General features: G+C 43.4%; 1 protein-coding gene across 1 annotated transcript in view; it reads right to left on the bottom strand.

Annotated features, from left to right (window-relative positions):
• The window catches only part of LOC149179194 (uncharacterized), a 438,072-nt gene that overhangs the window by 360,279 nt on the left and 54,916 nt on the right, over window positions 1-22,877 (bottom strand). The window contains exons 5-7 of the mRNA XM_089422378.1: window positions 14,018-16,516; window positions 13,661-13,778; window positions 13,434-13,515 (exon numbers count right to left, since the gene is read on the bottom strand). Of these exons, the coding sequence (XP_089278504.1) occupies window positions 13,434-13,515; window positions 13,661-13,778; window positions 14,018-16,516 (2,699 nt within the window). The remainder of the gene's footprint in view (window positions 1-13,433; window positions 13,516-13,660; window positions 13,779-14,017; window positions 16,517-22,877) is intronic.

Genomic DNA, 22,877 nt, shown 5'->3' with positions numbered 1-22,877 from the left:
GTGGTTGTTTACTCTGCCTTAATATTGTACTAGGAGATCCAACTCTCTCCTGAGCCTCCCTAATCAACTAGTTTTCCCACCTAGCTCAACCCCTCCCTACACTGGGAGTCACTGGTTGAGTGAGCTCTACTTGCTCTACTCTCTCCTCCTATTCCTAAGCTTTCTCCTCAACTACGTGTTGTCCAACTTGCACAACAACTAGTTGTAATGGAGCCTAAGAAATTGGTCGAGCCTCCCCACCATTGTCTGGCCTCAGCACCTTGATCCTCCTACCAGTCTAGTTCTCCACCAAGGCTTTGAACTCCACGAACTTCAAGAAGACCTGATCTTTCTTCTTCATGAAGAAGATCCATGTCTTTCTCGAGTGGTCATCAATAAAGGTGACATAATATTTGTATCCCATCAAGGATGGAGAGGAAAATGGTCTGCATACATCCGAATGTACTAGCTCCAAGATGCTCTTAGCCCTGTTGTCTCTGTTGGAAAAGGATGTCTTGGCATACTTGCCAAGTGTGCAGCCTTGCATGCGTCATGTTGATCTACACTATATTGTGGTAACCCTATGGCAATCTCCCTCAAAATCTTCAGCGCTCCATGGTGTAAGTGACCCATATGCCTATGCCAAAGCTCCCCAAGGTCACATCTATGTGCACTGATCTCACTATTGCTCAAGGCTACTTCTGTCTCAAACTGTAGCCTGTGGGGGTTCCTCACCCTCGCTCCAATCTACTTAACTACTCCAGAGTTGAGATGCTTGATGAACGCCCTCCCTCTGCTAAAGATAACCACATGCCCTTTGCTCTCTAAGGTTGAGACTGAAACAAGGTTTTTCTTAAACCCTAGAACATAGATGACATCTCTAAGGTCGAGAGGTTCTCAAACTCGACTATACCCATGGTATGCGCTAGGTACCTGCCATCATCTCCCATCTCTATATGAAACAACATATCCTTTTCTATAAACTGATTGAAGTAACTCTTGTTCCCGGCCACATGAAAGGATGCTCCATTATCAATAGACCATACGTTGTTGGCCATTGAGCTTGCCATCAAGCTATGAGTGAAAACTCCCCAAACTGAGAAGTGAACTCTTCCACCTTTGCGAATGATGCCACGTGATCCTTCTTGGATCCCTTCTTCCTATTGACACTTGGTGGAATAGTGCCCAAACTGATGACAAGAGAAGCAATTCACTTTGTTGAGACCTTTCTTTTTCTTGCCTCCTAAACTAGACTCGGCCCCTTCTACATTTTTTTTATCTTAGCCTTGCTCCCTTTTCCAACTACGGCAAAGTTTTTTCTTCCTTAGTCTTCCCATGAGACCCAAATTTACCTTGCTTCCGGATCTCCTCTTACACGCAATCACTCCATAGTCGCTCCAATTCTAGCAGTTATTCTTTGCCACTCATTGCATCAACGAAGTTTTCCCATGACTTGGGAAAGCCCAAAAGTGCAAAACTGACAAGGTCTCTATCTGAGATTGTCTCTCCAACACTGGCTAACTCATCCTTCACTTGGATGAATCTAGTTAGGTAAGAAATCACAGACTTGGACTTAGTCATCTTGATATTAATGATCTTATCTCGAAATACCAGCTTCCTAGCCTCACTTGTACCCTGATACAGCCCTAATATAGCTATCCACATGGCCTGAGTTGTCTTCTTTCCAGAAAGGTGAGGTATGATGTGATCCTTGACTCCTTCAAGGATTATTCTATAATATTCCTAATTAGCCATGGCTAATTGGAATATTCGATTTTGCTCAATTTTGCCTTCTATAGTTATTTATAAATAAAAACGTGAGGAAAGGGGGACATAACTCACTTTTTGAATAAAGTCACTCCCTAGTAGCACAACGTTGTAACTTAAAAGGGAAGCCAAGGGGGCCAAAGGACCACGTAGAGAAGGGGGCCCACGTAGACACTTGGAGGGACTGCACAGATGGAGAAGGAGCACATGGCAAGAGAGGCTACATTGGAGGAGGTGGGCCTTAGGGTTTTGAGAGAGGCCAACGCTATAAAAGAGAGAGGTGCCTCCTCATTTGAGCAAGGGATTATGTTGTATTTGAGCTAGTCACTTCGACTTAGAGCACGCTGGTTGTTTAGCCTGTTTGCAGCATTGTTTAGTGCATCGAGTGTCTCCGTTCGGAGATCTCACCCTTAGCCCCAGGGGACTTCGAGTGCCTACTCGGGCAAGGTAGATTTTCATCAGTATTTTGCAGGAGGAGCGATCTCTGGAGTTGAGGAGGAATTGAGCATTTTGATGACTGCGCAGTCTAGAGAGGGGAGGACGCAGTCTCTTTTGGTAGGAGCTCCGGATTAGGTTTATGTGGAGGATTTGAGCTTGGAGATTGAGCAAGGGATCAGCCCTTGCATATTGGAGGATTTTGGCAAAGTCTCGGGTGGAGTTTTGGAGGATTCTCTTCAAGGGCAGCGCAGAGCCTTGAGGGATAGCGTAGATCCTCAAGGGGGTGATTTTCAGGGGTCAGCGATTTTAGAAAAGCTTTCTGGGCTTTTCTGGGTTTATTGAGCAGAGGTTGATTCCAAAGTTTCAGCATTTTCTGAGGAGGGGAACAGCCCCAAATCCTCACTTGATTCCAGCAATAGCAGCAACACAACAATTCTCCGACAGCTTGGACGCAGTTCAGAGAGGCCATTTCCTTACCATTCTGAGTGTATTTCTTCACTTGCCTTGTGCAAGTCGAGGTGCTATCTTTCTGATCACCTCTTGTACTCTTTCCATTACTCAGTATAATAAAATGACTTAGCATTTCTCTTTGCATTTCTCGAGTATCTGCTTACATTCCATGTATACACTATTGTATGTTGTACTACTGTTATTTTTATCTCTTTGAGCCCCCCGGCTACTATATCACTTGTGTGTTTTTCTCCTATACTCTTAGACAAAGTCTGGAAAGGGCCAGGTAGCCTCCAGATCTCGTCCTCTTTTCAAAGGCGACATATCTGCCATTTCCTTACCATTCTGAGTGTATTTCTTCACTTGCCTTGTGCACGCCAAGGTGCTATCTTTCTGATCACCTCTTGTACTCTTTCCATTACTCAGTATAATAAAATGACTTAGCATTTCTCTTTGCATTTCTCGAGTATCTGCTTACATTCCATGTATACACTATTGTCTGTTGTACTACTGTTATTTTTATCTCTTTGAGCTCCCCGGCTACTATATCACTTGTGTGTTTTCTCCTATACTCTTAGACAGAGTCTGGAAAGGGCCAAGTAGCCTCCAGATCTCGTCCTCTTTTCAGAGGCGACATATCTAGTAAACGCCCTCCCAGTCCATCTCTGGTTGGAGTTTGCTTGTGTTTGAGGGATACCCTTGATAAGGGATATTACAGTGGTATCAGAGCATAAATCTGGCTCAGCCTGTGGAGCTAGAAGTCTATGACATCAAGGGAGAAGCCCTACATCTGTTACAGAGGTAGGAAATACAGAGATATTGAGCGTAGGTTGGAGAACACCTACAGAGAGGGACACTGTGTTCGAGTGGTGGACACAGAACAGGAAGAGCCTGTGGTGAACACAGAACAGGAGGAACCTATGGTGGATGCAGAGCAGGAGGATCCGATGGCAAATGAGGACAGGAAGAGATTTGCGGACATGCTCCTCAAATCAGTGCAGGATCTGTCGAGGCAGATCGAGGTGATGGGGCAGAGATTCACGGTGGTGGAGGCTAGACAGCGTGAGAACCCACGGGTTTTCCAGGTTGGTGAGGGATCGGGTACATCCCACCATTTTCCAGAGCGGGGTGCCACTCAGTGCGATACTAAGTAGATGGCCTCACATGCCCCTACACGTTCTACCATGCCCACTTTCCTAGGAGCAAACACGCGGGTCGAAGCCCAGCAGGAGGCAAAGCCCGGTCATATGGGCGATTATTTTGCAGAGTACCAGGCCTATGGGCAGGAGTTCAAGGATGCTCTCTCATTCAGAGACTTTGTTCAACTCCAGCGGGATAGTATACCCCGCGACCATCACAGAGGATACCGGCATTATCATGATGGAGACACCCACCACCCAGCTAGTAGATTCCACTTGCCTACTTTTGATGGCTCATCAAACAATTCGGCAAAGTCTTGGGTGGAGAAGTTGGACATCTATTTCCAACTTAACCAAATGTCGAAGACAGAGGCCATCAAGGTGGCGACATTACATTTGGATGGTGAGGCCCAGGACTGGTGGTTCCATGGGATGGTTACACTCGGACTCTATAGTGACAACATATGCCGAGTTCACCAGGAGATTGATAGAGAGGTTTGACCGGAGGGATCCAGAATAGCACTTTGTTGAGCTGACGAGGCTCAAATAGACCGGGAACCCAGAGACCTATATTGCAAACTTCTTGAGGGTTTCAGTGATGGTGCCAGATCTATCCGCAGCACGGAGGATCTACATGATTGTTGAAGGGTTAGCAAAGCCACTTCGGGGTCTAGTCAGATCCACTAGACCAGCCACACTCCAGGATGCTATTAGCAGGACCCGGGACTTATAGGATGCCTTACCCAGGACCCAGAGACAGGCTTTCCAGCCTAAGGGGAAGGATGCGAGGATTCCACCTCCAAAGGGGAATCCAAGACAAGCACAGATTGATGATGATGCCAGGAGGGAGCTGAAGAAGAAGCGGTTGTGCTTTACCTGTCAGGAGCTGTGGGCACCGGGACATAGATGTGCTGCTGGCAAAGCACATTTTATTGAGGTCTTCTCCAAGAGCAGCGGGGAAGAAGATGAGGAGGATGATGTGGAGGCAAGAGATAGTCATGCCACGCAGGATCCTTTGCCACCTCCACCACCAGCAGCAGATGGTGCAGCTTTTGCACCTACCGGAGGGACCCTTGCAACATTACGAGGAGTTCCCAAAGATTTGATGCTGCGCGTACAGGGGACAGTACGTGTCCAGCGAGTATCAGTTTTGGTTGATAGTGGGGCAACCCACAACTTCTTCGATGCACAGATGGTTGAGCGGAGAGGTATACAAACAGAGAGCTTCGATGGCTTTAAAGTTTTGGTCCTAGGAGATCAGGCCATGGTGTGTGCTCATTATGTCCCAGAGTTATCAGTGACGATAGGCACCTACACACTGACTAACCACTTTTTCGTGGTCAATATTCCGGACACCAACATGATACTAGGTGTTCAGTGGCTTATCACTCTAGGGAAGGTCACGACAGATTGGAAGGCCCTAGAGATGGAGTGGGATGATGAGAAGACAGGGAGGCATGAGAAGATACAGGGACAGCACACATATCCGCCTCAGACTGTTTCGGCTCATCAGATGGAGGCAGTCTTCCAGAAAGGAGACGTAGAGTGGGCAGTGGAGCTGCGTGCATCAGAGGCAGGGACTACAGGGCAGACGGTGCACCCAGAGATACAGTCCATCCTTGACCAGTATGCCACAGTGTTTAGGGAGATTCCACCAGGACAACCACCGGACCAGGGGTTTGAACACACCACTAAGCTTGAACAGGGAATACAGGCGGTGATTACTACCCCCTATAAGCATCCCAAGGCCTATCGGGATGAGATTGAGCAGGCCATTCAGGAATTGCTGGCTCTTGGGCACATTCGACCGAGCACGAGTCCTTTTGCTTCTTCCGTGGTGTTGGTGAAGAAGAAGGACAACACATTGAGGATGTGCATTGACTACAGGGCCCTGAACAAGAAGACCCTGAAGAACAGGTACCCCATAGCCAGGATCGATGAGTTGATGGATGAGTTGAAAGGAGCACAGTTCTTCTCAAAGATTGATTTGAGATCTGGGTACCATCAGATTCGCATGACAGAGCAGGACATTCCCAAGACTGCCTTCAGGCGTCACTATGGGCACTTTGAGTTTTTGGTGATGCCCTTTGGGCTAACCAACGCCCCAGCTACATTCCAGTCCTGCATGAATCACATCTTCCGCAGTCACTTAAGGAAGTTTGTGTTGGTGTTCTTTGATGATATTCTCATTTACAGTAGGACTTGGGAGGAGCATCTCCAGCACATTGAGACAGTGTTGCGCATCTTGGAGGAGCAACAGTTCTATGCCAAGCTCTCCAAGTGTGAGTTTGGGTTGACAGAGATGTTGTACTTGGGACACATCATAGGGGTGGACGGAGTGAGAATCCACGAGGAGAAGATCAGGGCCATCAGAGATTGGCCTGAGTCGAGGAATGTGACAGAACTTTGGAGATTCATTGGCATTTGTACTTACTACCAGAAGTTCGTCAAGAGTTTCTCACAGCTTGCTGCACCCCTGACAGATTTGACGAGGAAGGGGGCATTCAGTTGGTCGGATACAACGCAGCAAGCCTTTAACAGGCTCAAGGAGGTTATGAGCAGCTGCCTAGTGCTTGCATTGCCGGATTTTTCACAGCCATTTGTTTTGGAGTCTGATACGTCGAGAGAGGGGATCGACACAGTGTTGATGCAAGGAGGTCACCCTATAGCCTTTGAGAGCCGGAAGCTCCTTCCGCATGAGAGGTTGTATTCTATATACGACAAGGAGATGTTGGCCATTATGCATGCATTAGCCAAATTCCGACAGTATTTAGTGGGTAACAGGTTCAGGGTGAGCACTGATCAAAACAGCCTCAGGTTCTTTTTGGAGCAGAAACAGCTACAGGAGAGGCAGCAGAAGTGGATCAGTAAGATCCAGGCGTATGACTTTGACATTGAATATGTCAAGGTTAAGAACAACGTGGTAGCAGATACCCTTTCACGTAGACCAGCCACGTTGTCTCTTATGAGCTTGGACACAGACTAGAGGGCTCAACTCTTAGTAGAGTACTCCAAGGACAGATTTGCATGTGAGGTTCTGGATGGGCAGGTGGTAGATGACAGATACAAGGTAGTCAATGAGATCATCTACTATAGGGACCGGATCTTCTTGACTAAGGAATCTCAGCTCAAGAAGAAGATACTTCAGGCATCACATGATTCACCATTGGCCGGCCATTAGGGGTTTACCAAAACCTACAGGGCCATTAGAGAGAGGTTCTCATGGAAGGGCCTCAAGGAGGACGTACTCCAACATATCTGGGAGTGCGATATTTGCCAGAGGAACAAAGGGGAGATGAGCCATCCCGCAGGATTATTGCAGCCTCTTCCCATTCCGGAGGGGAAATGGGAGTGTATTTCGATGGACTTCATCACAGGGTTGCCCATGGTGTAGGGCAAGGATTGTATCTTTGTCGTCGTTGATCGACTAACAAAGTACACACACTTTTTCGCCATATCCGCACTCTACACAGCAGCACAGGTGGCCGAGCTGTTCTTCAGAGAGGTCTTTAGGCTACATGGTCTTCCTAAGACCATCATCAGTGACAAGGACAGCCGTTTCATGGGCGGGTTTTGGCAAGAGCTTTTCCGATTGGTGGAGACGGAGTTGACACAGAGTACCAGTTATCACCCACAGACGAACGGGCAGACAGAGATAGTTAACAAGTGGCTGGAGGGCTACTTGCGTAACTATGTCAGTGGGCAGCAGCGAGCATGGCTAAAGTGGCTGCATCTGGGGGAGTACTGCTACAACACTACACATCACATGTCCATTGGTATGTCACCATTCTATGCTTTGTATGGATATCATCCTTTATCTTTTGTTGACATGATGTTTGGTGCTAGCAAGGCTCCGAGAGCCAAGATTTGGATCCAAGAGAGTCAGGATATCCTCCGAGCTCTCAAGGATAATATGGCTACAGCGCAGAACCAGCAGAAGTTGTATGCTAACAGGGGTCGGGTGGAGAGACAGTTTGAGGTAGGGGACTTGGTCTACCTACAATTACAGCCATACCGACAGTCGTCACTGAAGCAGAAGGGAGCTGAGAAGCTCAAGCCCCGCTTTTATGGGCCATACAGGGTGATACGCAGGATTGGACAAGTTGCGTATGAATTGGCGCTGCCCCAAGGCAGCAAGATTCATAACGTTTTTCATGTATCATGCCTGAAGAAGGCATTGGGGCAAAAGGTGACAGTGACAGATGAGCTACCACCCACGGATGATGAGGGGCATTTGGTGTTGCAGCCAGAGGCTATTATTGATACCAGGGAGAGGCAGCTACAGAGCAGGATGGTCCAGGAATTCTTAGTGAGGTGGAAGAATTTACCGGATGAGGATGCCACTTGGGAGAGTGAGAAAATTTTGCAGCATCCATCACTTCAGTTGCTTGAGGACAAGCAACACTTTGCGGGGGAGACTGTAATATTCCTAATTAGCCATGGCTAATTGGAATATTCGATTTTGCTCAATTTTGCCTTCTATAGTTATTTATAATAAAAAGGTGAGGAAAGGGGGGCATAACTCACTTTTTGAATAAAGTCACTCCCTAGTAGCACAATGTTGTAACTTAAAAGGGGAGCCAAGGGGGCCAAAGAACCACATAGAGAAGGGGGCCCACGTAGACACTTGGAGGGACTGCGCAGATGGAAAAGGAGCATGTGGCAAGAGAGAGGCTACGTTGGAGGAGGTGGGCCTTAGGGTTTTGAGAGAGGCCAACGCTATAAAGGAGAGAGGAGCCTCCTCATTTGGGCATGGGATTATGTTGTATTTGAGCTAGTCACTTCGACTTAGAGCACGTTGGCTGTTTAGCCTGTCTGCAGCACTGTTTAGTACATCAAGCGTCTCCGTTCGGAGATCTCACCCTTAGCCCTGGGGGACTTCGAATGCCTACTCGGGCAAGGTAGTTTCATCAGTATTTTGCAGGAGGAGCCATATCTGGAGTTGAGAAGGAATTAAGCATTTTGATGACTGCACAGTCTTGAGAGGGGAGGACGCAGTCTCTTTTGGTAGGAGCTCCAGATTGGGTTTATGTGGAGGATTTGAGCTTGAAGATTGAGCAAGGGATCAGCCCTTGCATATTGGAGGATTTTAGCAGAGTCCCGGGTGGACTTTTGGAGGATTCTCTTCAGGGGCAGTGCAGAGCCTTGAGGGATAGCGTAGATCCTCAAGGGGGTAATTTTCGGGGGTCAGCGATTTTAGAAAAGCTTTCTGGGCTTTTCTGGGTTTATTGAGCAGAGGTTGATTCCAAAGTTTTAGCATTTTCTGAGTAGGGGAACAGCCCCAAATCCTCACTTGATTCCAGCAGTAGCAGCAGCACAGTAGTTAGATATCATTTTTGGGATTCAACTGCGTTAAGTAAGTCATTCAAAGTATGACCATTTCCATGAGAGGTAGTCGTAAAGTGACTAATTTCTCATGATTTTTGAATAGTTCACTTAGCACTCATTGCATCGGGTGATGCTCACAGGGGTGAAGAAGTGGGATTGAAACTAGTGAAATGTGGAGAACGAATCACATAGCATCAATCATCACTTCCGGGGCTTGCACCCGGTAACCAGGACTTCCCAGGAGGTCACCCATCCCAGAACTCCTCTGGCTCAAGCGCGCTTAACTGTGGAGTTTTTCCCCACAATCAAGCCCACTTAGCTTGCCACCCCATTTGCAAAACCTTAGCAAGTATTGTGCCTCATGAACCATTCAGCTAGAGATCCCTTGACCCTTTTTGAATTTAAGTATGGGGGATTTATGCAGTGCATTATATTAGATATCATTTTTGGGATTCAGCTGCGTTAAGTAAGTCATTCAAAGTATGACCATTTCCATGAGAGGTAGTCGTAAAGTGACTAATTTCTCATGATTTTTGAATAGTTCACTTAGCACTCATTGCATCGGGTGATGCTCACAGGGGTGAAGAAGTGGGATTGAAACTAGTGAAATGTGGAGAACGAATCACATAGCATCAATCATCACTTCCGGGGCTTGCACCCGGTAACCAGGACTTCCCAGGAGGTCACCCATCCCAGAACTCCTCTGGCTCAAGCGCGCTTAACTATGGAGTTTTTCCCACTTCTTCACCCCTGTGAGCATCACCCGATGCAATGAGTGCTAAGTGAACTATTCAAAAATCATGAGAAATTAGTCACTTTACGACTACCTCTCATGGAAATGGTCATACTTTGAATGACTTACTTAACGCAGTTGAATCCCAAAAATGATATCTAATATAATGCACTGCATAAATCCCCCATACTTAAATTCAAAAAGAGTCAAGGGATCTCTAGCTGAATGGTTCATGAGGCACAATACTTGCTAAGGTTTTGCAAATGGGGTAGCAAGCTAAGTGGGCTTGATTGTGGGGAAAAACTCCACAGTTAAGCGCGCTTGAGCCAGAGGAGTTCTGGGATGGGTGACCTCCTGGGAAGTCCTGGTTACCGGGTGCAAGCCCCGGAAGTGATGATTGATGCTATGTGATTCGTTCTCCACATTTCACTAGTTTCAATCCCACTTCTTCACCCCTGTGAGCATCACCCGATGCAATGAGTGCTAAGTGAACTATTCAAAAATCATGAGAAATTAGTCACTTTACGACTACCTCTCATGGAAATGGTCATACTTTGAATGACTTACTTAACGCAGTTGAATCCCAAAAATGATATCTAATATAATGCACTGCATAAATCCCCCATACTTAAAAAGCACAGTAGTTCTCCGGCAGCTTGGACGCAGTTCAGAGAGAGGCCATTTCCTTACCATTCTGAGTGTATTTCTTCACTTGCCTTGTGCAAGTCGAGGTGCTATCTTTCTGATCACCTCTTGTACTCTTTCCATTACTCAGTATAATAAAATGGCTTAGCATTTCTCTCTGCATTTCTCGAGTATCTGCTTACATTCCATGTATACACTATTGTATGTTGTACTACTGTTATTTTTATCTCTTTGAGCTCCTCGGCTACTATATCACTTGTGTGTTTTTCTCCTATACTCTTAGACAGAGTCTGGAAAGGGCCAGGTAGCCTCCAGATCTCGTCCTCTTTTCAGAGGCGACATATCTGGTAAACGCCCTCCCAGTCCATCTCTGGTAGGAGTTTGCTTGTGTTTGAGGGATACCCCTGATAAGGGATATTACATATTCTTCTGCCCTTGTCCTTGTTATGTTGGGCTAACTATTGAGGATATGATGTAGCAACTAGTGGACTCCCCAAAAATTCCCAAACTCCTTGCTCCTCCAATACTATACCAATCCTCTCCTTCCAAGGACAAAAATTCGAGGCGCATCAGGGCGGTCTTCAAATCTCAAACCCGGGTATGCCATGCTCCAACTCGAACTGCTCAAAAAGCACCCTTGTGCAAGCCTGCTAGAGAAAAACACTTGTGCACTTGATTTCACGAGAAAAGATTGCACTCTTGTAGAAATTGTACACCCTGCATTGTAACTGTCACTCACTTTTGAGGGAAAAAATACACTGCTTTTTGGTCTTCAATCAGTGCGTAGCTCTAATACCGTGTTAGCTTTCTAATACCCAACTGCTAATTTAATGAAAAAATTGAGATGAGGAAACTAAAAATTGAACTCCAAACTCTTTTACTAAATATGTTGAGTATTCTAACAAATAATAGCAACGGAAAATAAATTCACGAAACAAGCACACAATAAACAATACACCAAAATTTACCCAAGAAATCCCAACTAGGGAAAACTTGCCAACTTGTGTTTTTATTAATCTACTCAAAAAAACTTAGAAATTGATTACAAGGTACTAGGAAAAAATCCCTCACAATTTATTGACCTTCAACACACTGATCCGTGCACCCTTGATCAACTCGACCTCTCTCATGCACAGCTGTACGGACTGTACGAGCTAACATTGCCTCTTTGCATAGGCCAACTCAGCCCTAGAAGTGATGTGCTCTGGCTCTAGAAATCTCTTGAGGCTATTCAGCCTCTTTCTTTGCCTTCACGCAATGAATTGAAAACTCATTTGATCAGCTCAAACACACACGTTTCTCTAGCGCATAATCATGTGATTACCAAGTCTACGCCCTTCCTCTATATAATCAAACTAGCTCCTCAACTCAAGCGAACTAGCTCCTCAACTCAAGCGAACTAGCTCCTTGAACTCAAGTCGAACTGCCTCACTGAACTCAAGTCGAACTGAGATTAAATCTCCATGCATGGCTGAGTTCGATTTACTATTTTTTACTGTAGGAAAAGTAGACAATTTTACTAAGTCAAAACTAAGAGAAAGTATAATCGCCCCTTACTTCACTTGTGAGTTCCACTACCAAATTTAATGCACTTCTAAATTTAGTTGAACCCTTCCATCTCTAACTTTCAATTAACTTGCATTGTCCCAGATGAGACAGAGAAGCTAGAAGTACATCGACAAATCAATGTTTTCACTAGAGCCACAGTAACTTTGGCAAAAACCTAACAAAGATTGCAAGGGACATGGACCAACCAAGTAAGCAATTCTAGAAAAAACTTAAGTTCAGTTGTTTAAAATTTGAATACTTTATTTTTTAGCCAAAGTCACAATCTAATTTGTTGAACTTTATATTTGGCAACACATTGGTGGGAGTCATTTGATAGCCAATGTCCTCAATAGTAAAAGTTTGCAATACGAGTCCTAATCTAAACTTGCATTGCTTCTAGTTGTGAGCACAAGTGGTTCGTCTTTAAGCGAATTCACACAATGAAGAGAAACAATCTAGAACAAAAATGGTTAAATGATCTTGTCTTCGTGTAGTACAACCTTCGACTAAGCCGCAACCAGTTGTTGAACAGAAGACCTAATACAAATCCCATTGTGTTGGATGATATTAATCCAACCTTGGAATGGCTAGAGGAGTCTCACTCAACAAAGCTTGATCTTGATTTTGATATTTATGAATTGGAGTTGGGGGTATTGGTTTGGATCCAAATCCACTACTAGGAGACAAAATAAGTGATAATGTAGCACCAGGATGGGACATGCAAGCACTAGTTGTGACTCGACCAACTTGTGCTATTGCTAATACACAATTGCATGTGTCCTTGAGGAATCTAAGGAAACTGAAGACTCTAAGCCAAAGGATGACTTTGTGGCTGCTGCTAAGGATCCCATTTCTAGAAATAGTGATGCGTTTGAAGATTGATCATGTTGATCAACAATTTGTACTATGTAATAGGCTAGTAGCTTGTAGCATGTGTTTTGGACTCTAGAGGCCATTTAGAGCCTCATTGATTATGTATTTTATTGCTGACATGTATTGCATTCGATGCCATTTTGATATATTCACCCTTACATAGCATGTACATGAGCAGACTTTGCGCATTTTGTCTATTGAGTCATTGAAATCAGATCAGTCCGAGTCATTCCGAGTCCAAGTCAGAGTCCAAGCTGAGCCTCAACCGACTCAAGTACAAGTATGAATTTTAAAACAGTGGTATGAGGTGTCATGTAAGTATTAACTCCTCCCTATTCCAAGCATACTTAATACAAAATAAAATTAACTATTATTAGAAAGAGAAACAAAGCTGCTAGCTTAGAAAAAAAAATTATGTCCTAGCACTAATGAGGATAAAATTAGCAAGTGATAACAATATTCAATACATCATTTGCAAGTAATTGATATGAATTATTAAAGAACTAACAAGATGTCATAAACCAAGAACTCACCACATTCTCATAATCAGGGGCAATCCGATTAGTACAGAGGTATATAGCAGGCAACACATCCTCTGGTGACAAAGCAAGCAAGCTGCAATACACTTTCTAAAAAAGTCAGCACTCATCCACTAGGACACAGCAAGTAACAGTGCCATGAATGACATCAGATAAGGAATTCTTACATTTAAAATGATTAACGGAGATATCAAGATTGAAATCATCCTATTCCACCACACCTTCGAAACATATTGCACAGCATGACAGTGGTCTTCAGTTTACCACTTTCCTGTTCAACCAAATCAAATGTCCGTGCTAAGTGTAAGTAGGGTGCCGATTCTCCTGCACACCAACATGCTAAAAGTGTACTATTTTAGTAATATACCAATCGATATTATAAAACCACAGGATGCATACATAATACTTCATCCAAAAGCTGCTAATTAAAATTCTTTTTTTTTTTTCAACAAAATATCCAACTTCAAAATTGATTGGCAGAAACCAATGCAAGCATTTCATAGCTCCTTTGTAAAAGATAACCTACACAGATATCATTCCCCAAAAACACTATGAAGTGGGCATGTAATGTAACCTACCATGCTCGACGGGATTATACTTTTCAAATGGCAGTGCAACAGAAGAGGCATTAACTGTGGAAGCCTCTGAAAGCTTTTTAACGGATAGAGCAGTCACTTCTACAGTGTTGCAGCTTGCATTTTCCCTATTATCACAATTAAAAAGGTTACTGCCCGTTTGAACAAAAGAAACACATTCATCTGAGCCTGCTTCCCGCCTTCCGGTTTCCTTGATTGATAATTCATTATATGCACTGTAATATAAATCCAAAGCTGCGTTCACATCCCCTTTTGCCTTCTCCAACAAGACTAAAGCATCTTCTTTTGATACATTGCCATCTAATATCTGAAGAAACTGGGGTAGTCTTTCACTATACAGATGCTTAGTCCCTTTGCCCTTGCATACAATTTCTAACCCACCGGATTGTGCTCCTGCAGAAATTTTGCCTGCACATTCAGGACTAGAAATACCCAAATCAACATCTTGAGTACCCTCCTCCACAACTGCTCTTCTAAAGAAGCTCGTAATAGATGATTGTTTGCTTTTATTTGGAGGAGATTTGATAGAGAACTTGGGCTTCTTATTGGATTTACTGTCAATAGTCCAGTCAGTGATTTTGGACTGGCCACTCCGTGTTTGTGACCTCTTCTTTCCAGTGCTTTTCATAATCTGATTGGCAGATGAAGGATGGGCATTGGGTACCCTGAATTCCATACTGTCAACGGCAGCTAGTGCTAAAGCTCCTTTTCCACTGGGCATGGAATTTGCTTGTTTGAAAACATGATCTGCAGCAAACTTCCCAGTCATTGGACCATCTTTCCCAGTAGAGTTAAATTGGACATTGGACGCAACTTGCTCCCGAAATTCAGTTTCACGCTCATAAAACTCAGAAACTGCTAAAGTTATATCACCTTGTGATTGGGTGAGTAAGTCCACCATCTGATCTGCAGTTACCCACTCAGGCAGGCATGTCTTCAACTCTTCGATTGCCTCATCCACAACATCGACAGTCTTGGCAGATTGACCACCAACCACTTGAATTGGAACTTCATCGCATACAGTCACCATCTCCAAAATTGTTTGCCCCTCGTTGCTATCCAGCTCTTCACTGCCCTCTTCCTCAACATCCCGAGCCTTCATTGGCCGTGCAGTAACAGCCTTGCGATTAAAACCCTTCAAGAACCTGCGCTTTTGTGCCGTCTCATCCACCAAGTTTGTAAAATACTTCATCATCGAAGCCGCCTGCTTACTGTCCAAACCCAAACCTTCCAGCCCCACAGTTGGTACAATCCCCTTGGGCCGCAAAAACTCCACATACTCTCTAAGCTCATCATAACTCGAATGTTCGCTATAAGGCACAAGGTGGACCTCAAAGCAACCCTTCACTCTAACAGGAAAACTATACTTCTGCACTTCGTACATCCACCCAGTTGGCACAAAACCGACAACTCGGCTATACCCCCTCTCACGCATAATCCTCTCCATATTGCCCCAGTTTGGCCTGAAATAAGGCCATGTTTCCCCCAGCAAATTCCAGCCCACTACATGAACATTGCTCGCCGCAGCTTCCACAGTAAAAACGTCAGCAACGTCCACGATATCTAAGCACTTCAAAATTGACAATTTTGTCTCATCAACATAGACAGGGCAATTACAGCGCCTGGACACGGCCGTCAAAATCTTCTCCTTCCCAACAACATAGGCTGAGATAAGAAACAAAACAGATGATATCTTCTGAAGCTTTTCGCTGTTAATCTTAACTGAATCGTTCTGTTCCCGCATAATTCTATGTACAGTATTGGCAACATATTCTATGGACTCTTCCTGGGAGGGGAACACGAATTTAGGATTGCAATACGTAGTATCTAAATATATAGCGTCGGCACCAATAAATTCACAGAGGGCAGGCTCGAGCTTCATATTCGGAGAATACCTCATGTCGCCCGTGTGTACATACCTCTCGATTTCGCCATTTTTAGTACAAACCCTGAACAGAATCTGGACCGCGCCAGGGCAATGATTGGCTTCAATTAACGTGACCTCGCAGTCGTCAATCCACACAACTTCCCCGACCGTTAGGGGAACCACGAAGGTTTCTGAGATTTTCAGGCATTCCACCAGGAGCCGCCCCGTAACCTCCGAGCAAAAAATCAAACCTCGTGCCCAGTGCGGCGTCAGCCCCGCGTAATGGTCGGCGTGGAAATGTGTGAGAAAATAAGCAACGGAAAACGGCCCTGCAGAGCGGAATCCATCCACGATGAAACGTGTGTTGGGAATGCGCTTGGCCGGGGGGAAATTAGATGGGAAATTCGGCAGAGGAGAAGTGTGGGAGGATGCAAGGATTTTGTAGGATTCCGGAGGCGAAGGGTGCGGGAGGTTTCTGGAATCGAGAGCTTTCACAAAGTTTTGGTAGGAGGAAAGGAATAGGCTTGCGGAATCGATGTCGCGCCGCTTCCCGTTATTTAAGCCTGGGACGCCCGCCATTAATGGACTCACTACTGAGCTGAGGTTAAGGGTAAGGATTTATAGAAAGAATCTTGCAGGAGGGAAATCTGAGAGTTGTATATTTTAGGGAGGGAATTATGAGTGGATGGACCAGAGGTTAGGAGGAGGGAATCGAGAGGTTTCAAGCCTGGCAGTTCGTTAAGCCCTACCGAAGACCTGAATCGGAGGCCAGATGTCCGAGCAAGGCTTTAGAGCCTATATATGCAGGCAATAGTGTGTCGAAGCCGCCATGCAGTTGATCCACTCCACTGTTTATTGCAATGTTCAGCCAGGGTGGCGATCGGATTTGAAAAAACGCTTTAATGTTTTTCTTTTAAACCACACGAAGCAAATGAGAGCTACTGACGTGTTTTGTGCACGACCTTAAAACTTGCTTGTTTTGCGTATGACGTCAAAGCTTACTAATTTGGTTAACGAGATTAAGACTCACACAAAAGTAAACGAGGGTTAATGAGATTAAAACTTTTGTTCAATGAAAAAAAAATGCTGGTTTATATAATGTATTAGTGCATATATTCAAAATGAGTTATGAATATATTTGGATTTTTATATTCAAAAATGGGATGTTATTAAAGGCAAAATTAGCCATAATGGATTCTATCCTAACTGAACTTTATTAAAAAGAGTGAAATATAACTATATAGTCTTGCCATAGTCATAATAAAAGACATCAAGAACAGTGAAAACATGGATGTAAAATGAGATTTCAAAAACAATAAGTTATGAGAGGGGGAACGATCCCTCAGCCGAAATAGTCTCACCCTCTAGGTATGTGTAATGAATGTTACCATATAAATTTGCAATCCCATGCTTTGACAGTAAATCTACAACCTGGTTCTTCTCACGATATATGTGCTCGAAAGTAACTGCAGGAAAACTACCTCTCATATGTTTGATTTGGGCGATCCACACGGAAAGGTGTGGGGGAGAGAAATCTGAGTTTGTCATTAAACCATTGATGAGGACTTGTGAGTCCCCATACATGAAAAGAGTGTCAATACACAGTTGCTTAGCAATCCACAATAGTCCCCGTAGAGCTAGTGTTTCTGCCCTCATGTTTGTACCCTATCCCCCACTCCAATGGAATCTATAATGGCAAATACAGTCCACCCGCAGCCAAACACCACAGCGACAAACTGAATTCTGAGTAGGGCCATCAAAGTAACCCGTTGGGAAATGAATTTCATTTGGAGCAAATCTGAGGGATCTATCCTTTATCGTACAATTGGGGATCTTGACATCATGTAAACTAAGAAGTACTTTGTGTATGATGACAGGAGGGATTACCAGAATCCCTTCAAAGATGAGGATATTTCTAGCGTGCCAAATTTCCCAGGTGGTGAGAAAAGGAATAGCCTTAACCTTATTGCCACGTTGCAGCCACCATATATAGTAGTCGATCATACTGCCAAAATTCCTAATTGTAATGACCTATCTATAATATAGAGAACACAAGAATAATAGCATGCATGCGATGCATGCATATAATAGCTACATATGCATGTGTCGCATGCACCGCACTAGTATTTATATATTAAATTAACTATAAGTATTAAATATCATGACACTTCTTCGAATAGAAGTTATATTCACCTATCAACACCCATATTGCTTAATGCATCATGATTAATGGGCAAATACTAAAAGTAAAATGTATAACGTAAAAATAATTATAAAAGATAGATGTAAAAATTAAGCTAATCTTAAAAAGGACTATATAATCATATATCTTAGAATATTGATAAATTATATTAATAAAATAATAAAAAATAAATTAAAGTTAAAGTATTTAATATGAACCTAAACCTTTATATTAAAAACAAACAAAAAAAGAATATTAAACCAAAATTCATAATACAGTGAATATACCTTTTAAAAAGAAATATATATTACGTGACATGTGAAGGGTGTCACGAGGAGGTGAAGCGGTGGGTCGCTGGTGGAAGGGTGGCCACCGCCAAGAAACAGCTTATAAAGCACGAGAGAACAGTTTTGGGAGGGCATCGGGAAGAAGAAGAAAGAACGAAGGAAAGAGATACTGAAGAGGGGCGGAAATTTATAAACCTGAGTTACCAATAGAAGGAGGGCTGGTTGTTCTGAGGTTTCTGGGCACGGGGGAACAGTCTACTTCAACTGAGAAGCTTACTGGACTGAGTAGCGAGGTTCTGCTCAGTTTGGCTGGGTGGTTTCGGTCTTTTGGTAACCGAAGCAGGAGCAGCTTGAGGCATCATCAACCGCAGGAATACAGGTAGGTACTCTCATCAATTCTGTCAATCCTGTCAGTTAGATTTGTAAAATTTTATGTAATTTTATCATAGGTTCGTGATGATTTTAAGAAACCCTTTACTGTTTTTACAATGGCTATACAGCCTTTACACTAATGGGTACATTTAGAGCTGTGCATATACCATACCAGACGCAAGATGTAAACTAACATTCTAAAAACAAATGACAATTGTTTTCAATGGAATTCCTGCACAGGGGGCATCTCCCCGGTCCCATCCAACCCCACTTGCATAAGTCTCCCAAGTAAGGTTTTTATTTTTCCAAACCAGCCAATTAAAAAGTATGATTTTGATGGGAATATCTATTTTCCAAACTAGTGAAAACCAGCATGGTTGGAGTAAAATGTGATGCAAGTGAAAGAGGTACCTGTAATTGTCTGCCACCTTAGTCAGATTTGCGCGAAGCTTCCCCACCCAGGTGAGGGAGTCTCCCGCTTCTGATCTACAAAGACCAGCATGCCTTAATCGAAGGATATATTCCTCCCACTCGACAGCATGAATGTTAGACAGACCCAACGACTCCACACTTTTCCAAACTGGCGAGCAACCATTCCATCTATCAATGACCTGTTCAAGAATGAATAAGCCTCTTTGTTGGAGACGTAAAATCAAGCTTTCCGTCATGGTCTGTGTTGCCTCCACCCTTTGATGTTATCCATACCAATCAAGATATGGTTTCCTCTACCAAAAGACCAGCAAATTCTCTGCAGAAAAATGTCTTCCACCTTTTGAAAGCATCTCCAAATATAGGAACCCTTGTTATTTCCGATATGGCCCAATCTAATCCAATGCTCTATCCCCCTATTATGTAAGTACTTTGTAGCAACTATTTCTCTCCATATACCATCTTTGAATAATGCACGCCACATAGATTTGATGATGAGGGCCCATCCAAATAGGTTGATGTCAATGATACCCCATCCTCCCAGCTCCTTGGGAATAGTAATGTTATCCCATTTGGTCAGATGGAATTTGTGGAGGCCTTCCCTACCAGACCAAATAAATTGTGCCATAATTTGTTTGATCTTGTTGATGACAGTCGTAGGAAGTATGTATAAGTGTGCCCAGTATACCACCATTTGTTGTAGAACAACTTGTACCAGAATAAATCTACCGCCCAATGATAAACTCCTATGTGCCAAACCATTAATCTACCTCTTGTATTTGTCTAAGAACCACTGCCAATCTAAAACCTTGTATCTATTTGGTTTGATCCAAAACCCCAAATATATGAGTCCTTCACCTAATGGCATAGTCCTGAAATTGAACATGTCCCCAATTTCATTGATTGCTCCTAGGTCTCCTGCTGAATATAATATGAAAGATTTTCCTTCATTTGCCTTCATCCCAGATGCATCCCCAAAACGTTGTAAAATGTCATGGATCTGCCATTGTGGGCGAGATATCATACAAAACGTAAGAATGTCATCAACAAATAAATTATGGGAGATCCTGATACCAGTCGTTAATATTATACCATCAAAGCGACCTTCTGAAATTGCTGCCCTTAACTTAAGGCTAAGGCAATTCATCATCAATATGAACAGTAGGGGTGAGAGAGAGCAACCCTATCGAAGACCCCTATTAGCAGTGAAAAAAATGGAGGGGTAACCATTGATCAAAACCACAAAGTGGGTCGATGCAACACGGGCCATAATCCATTTTATAATAGCAGTTTATAGGGAAATCTTTGTGATAATGAGTCTAAGAAATGACTAGTCAACACAGTTTCCAAAGATCCACTTTCATCACTATAGCCAACATTTTCCTCATGTGTATCGAATGGATAACCTCCAGAGTAGTGGCAAAAACATCATGGATCAGTCTATTGTGGAGGAAACCCGACTATTCCCTAATAATGTGGGTTGAGAGGGTTCCCTTTATGCTCTCGCAATAATTTTAGAGATGAGCTTGTAAGTAATGTTGCATAATGAAATGGGCTGGTAGTCAAAGTAGAAGTATCATAAGCTTTGTGAATCAGAGCAATGAAAGTGGAGTTTATTGCTCCCGTCACACGCTCCTGTGACCGAGATTCTTTACTTACACAAAAGTAAACAAGGGCTACATAGTAGCTAGTCAAATATATTTATATTTTGGAATTTAAATTATGTGTGGAAGTCTATATTTATATTTTAGAATTTAAATTATGTGTGAAAGTAACATTGGATGTCATAATAAAGTCACAAATTTTGTCCAAAATTAATTAATTGATTGCTACTTTTGCAATGAAAAAAAATCTATATAACATTACTTTGATGAGGTTTGAAATTCGATACTTTAAATACACACAAAGAGTACTCCTACCTAACCAACTAGAAAATACAAAAAGTTTTCTAGATAATTAATTTAAATGAATTAAGTATTGGGGGTTTTTGCAGTGCATTATATTAGATATCATTTTTTGGGATTCAACTGCGTTAAGTAAGTCATTCATCTATGACCATTTCCATGAGAGGTAATCGTAACTGATTAATTTCTCATGAGTTTTGAATAGTCCACTTAGCACTCATGGGTGATGCTCACAAGGGTGAAGAAGTGGGATTGAAACTAGTGAAATGAATCACATAGCACCAATCATCACTTCCGGGGCTTGCACCCGGTAAACCATGACTTCCCGGGAGGTCACCCATCCTAGATCGCCTCTGGCTCAAGCACGCTTAACTATGGATTTTTCCCCACAGTCAAGCCCACTTAGCTTGCTACCCCATTTGCAAAACCTTAGCAAGTATTGTAACTCATGAACCATTCAAGTAGAGTTTCCTTCACTCTTTTGAATTAAGTATTGGGGGTTTTCACAATGCATTATATTAGATATCATTCCTTGGGATTCAATTGCATTAAGTAAGTCATTCATCTATGACCATTTCCATGAGAGGTAGTTGTAGCTGACTAATTTCTCATGAGTTTTGAATAGCCCACTTAGCACTCATTGCATCGGGTGATGCTCATAGGGGTGAAGAAGTGGGATTGAAACTAGTGAAATGAATCACATAGTGTTAATCATCACTTCTAGGGCTCGCACCCGGTAAACCAGGACTTCCCGGGAGGTCACCCATCCCAGATTGCCTCTGGCTCTGTAACAGCCCTAGTGAAAATTCCATGTAATAAATGTTAAAAATAATAACCACACATGACTGGGACACGTATTCCAAGTTGAATGTTGGGCAAGGCATCCTAGGGGGTGTTCATTTGATTTTTTATGGCTAAGGAAATGGGCAAAGGCAATGACTAAGGCATTAAAAGGCATTTTGGCACAATTATTTATGAAAAATAATGGAAATTAGGAGAAAAGAAAGGTAAAAGGTCACAGGTTGCATGTGAGGGGGAAAATGAAGGAAAATAATGGAAAATGAAGAAAATAGAGGCCTCATTTATAAAAAGGCTTATGAGAATCAGTTGGTAACCTTTTGTTAGTTTAGCTTCGGAGCTCTCTCATTATTCTCTCTCTCTCTCTAGTACTCTTGGAGACTTAGAGTTTTCTTGGAGCACTTTGGCATTGGAGCAAGAAAGGAAAAGAAGGCAAGAGGAAGCAAAGATCAATCAGGGAAAGGTAGGATCAAGAAGCTACAACAGGCTTCATTGCAAGTATCAACTTTCATGTGTATTTTCCTTGCTAGATTTGGCATGCATGGGATTGCATGTGGTTCTTTTCTACCATGGCATGGGTTTTTCCAGGTGTGACAGTATTTTCAGCCTAACCTTTCCATTTCCTGATAGGTTTGATGAGATCAGTTCTCTCATGCATTTTGTGGGGGATGGTCGGATTAGATTCGAAGCTGAGTGGGGTGGATCTCCGAATTGACAAACACATGGTGATAGTGGTCCCTAAACCAGACTGAGGATGCACGAAGCCACTGGCCTAGTAACCCTTGAACCAGACTGTGGGTTGCAGTAAAGTCAGATTGTGTGCCTCGGTGGGCCTAGGAATCCTTACCGGTGAATGGTGGGATATACGGTAAAGCCAAGAGGTGGATTTTCTCTCCGTTGGGCCTAGTGATTCCGGGATGGAATGCATGGTAAAGCCTAGAGAGTATGTCTTGGTGTAGGGCCTAGTGATCCCTGGATCAGACTGCGGATGCACGGTAAAGCT

The sequence above is a fragment of the Pinus tabuliformis genome, chromosome 4_1 (genome assembly GCF_031772625.1).
Source record: "Pinus tabuliformis cultivar Carrire ecotype Pingquan chromosome 4_1, CPIR1, whole genome shotgun sequence".
Classification (NCBI taxonomy): Eukaryota; Viridiplantae; Streptophyta; class Pinopsida; order Pinales; family Pinaceae; genus Pinus; species Pinus tabuliformis.
The sequence above is the reverse complement of the archived record's forward strand: the minus strand, read 5'-3'. Positions and strand labels throughout refer to the sequence as shown.